Raw genomic sequence first — 851 nt, 5'->3', positions numbered from 1 at the left:
GGCAGCTGCGGGGGTGGCAGGGACAGGCGGTCGGCGCCCGCGGCCTCAGCCCCGGCCCCTGAGCCCTCGCCGCCGCCCTCGCCTCACCTGTCACCTGCACGCGCCGCAGGCTCTGCAGGTGCCTCACGGTCAGCTCCAGGATGTCCGCCTTCTCCAGCTTCGAGCGGCGGGAGCTCTGCGGGCGGGGCCGGTGAGGGCGGCGGGCCGCCCAGGAAGGCCGGGATTCCAGGCTCCCCAGTCTTGTCCCCACCCCCAACTCACCTCTTTCCTGAGGGCGTCCAGGAGGAGACTCTGCAGCTGAGCCAGACTCTCGTTGATGCGCGCTCGGCGCCGCTTCTCCATGACGGGCTTGGAGGACTGTGGAGCCCGCAGCCACTGAGTCCTGCAGGCATCAGCTCCCCTCTCCCCTTCGCGGCCCACCCCCAGCTCCTGCCAACCCACGCGCGGCCAGGTCCCCACCTTCCGGTGCTCGGTCACGCTCCGGGGCTGGTCTGGGGTCCGGCTGGCGCCGGCCGCCGCTCCCGCCCGCGGCGAGGCCCTCGGCTTCCCCGGTATGTCCGCAGGCATGGTGCGCCCCTTCGCCACCCCCAGCCGAGGGCAGGCTGGGCGCGCGGTTTCCCAGGCACTTCTCCCGCGGGTCCCAGGCTCAGCTACCAAGCGCGTGTCTGCAGCAGCCCGGCTATTTAAGGCAGCGCGGCTGGGGGGCGTGGGAATCCCTCTCCGCGTTCTTTCCCACACTCGAGCCAGCCAATGAGCCGCCGGCGCCGGGCAGCCCGCCCCCGGCCCCTGCCCCCGCCGGCTGTCAGTCACGAGTCCGCTCGCGGCCCACAGACCCCGCTGGCGACAAAGGC

At 73.3% G+C, this 851-nt stretch overlaps 1 protein-coding gene across 2 annotated transcripts in view; it reads right to left on the bottom strand.

Moving 5' to 3' along the window:
* Nucleotides 1-645, bottom strand: part of HES4 (hes family bHLH transcription factor 4) — a 3440-nt gene extending 2795 nt beyond the window's left edge. Inside the window, exons 1-3 of one of the 2 annotated variants that reach the window (XM_010850024.1) lie at nt 460-645; nt 262-357; nt 38-175 (exon numbers count right to left, since the gene is read on the bottom strand). In XM_010850024.1, coding sequence (XP_010848326.1) covers nt 38-175; nt 262-357; nt 460-567 — 342 coding nt within the window. In that variant the 5' untranslated portion in view covers nt 568-645. Of the gene's footprint in view, nt 1-37; nt 176-261 lie in introns of both variants that reach the window. The other variant, XM_010850023.1, reaches the window with a different exon arrangement.
* Between the last annotated feature and the right edge of the window lie 206 nt (nt 646-851).

The sequence above is a fragment of the Bison bison genome, unplaced genomic scaffold (genome assembly GCF_000754665.1).
Source record: "Bison bison bison isolate TAMUID 2011002044 unplaced genomic scaffold, Bison_UMD1.0 scf7180017864289, whole genome shotgun sequence".
Taxonomy (NCBI): domain Eukaryota; kingdom Metazoa; phylum Chordata; class Mammalia; order Artiodactyla; family Bovidae; genus Bison; species Bison bison.
This window is presented reverse-complemented; position numbering and strand designations above follow the sequence as displayed.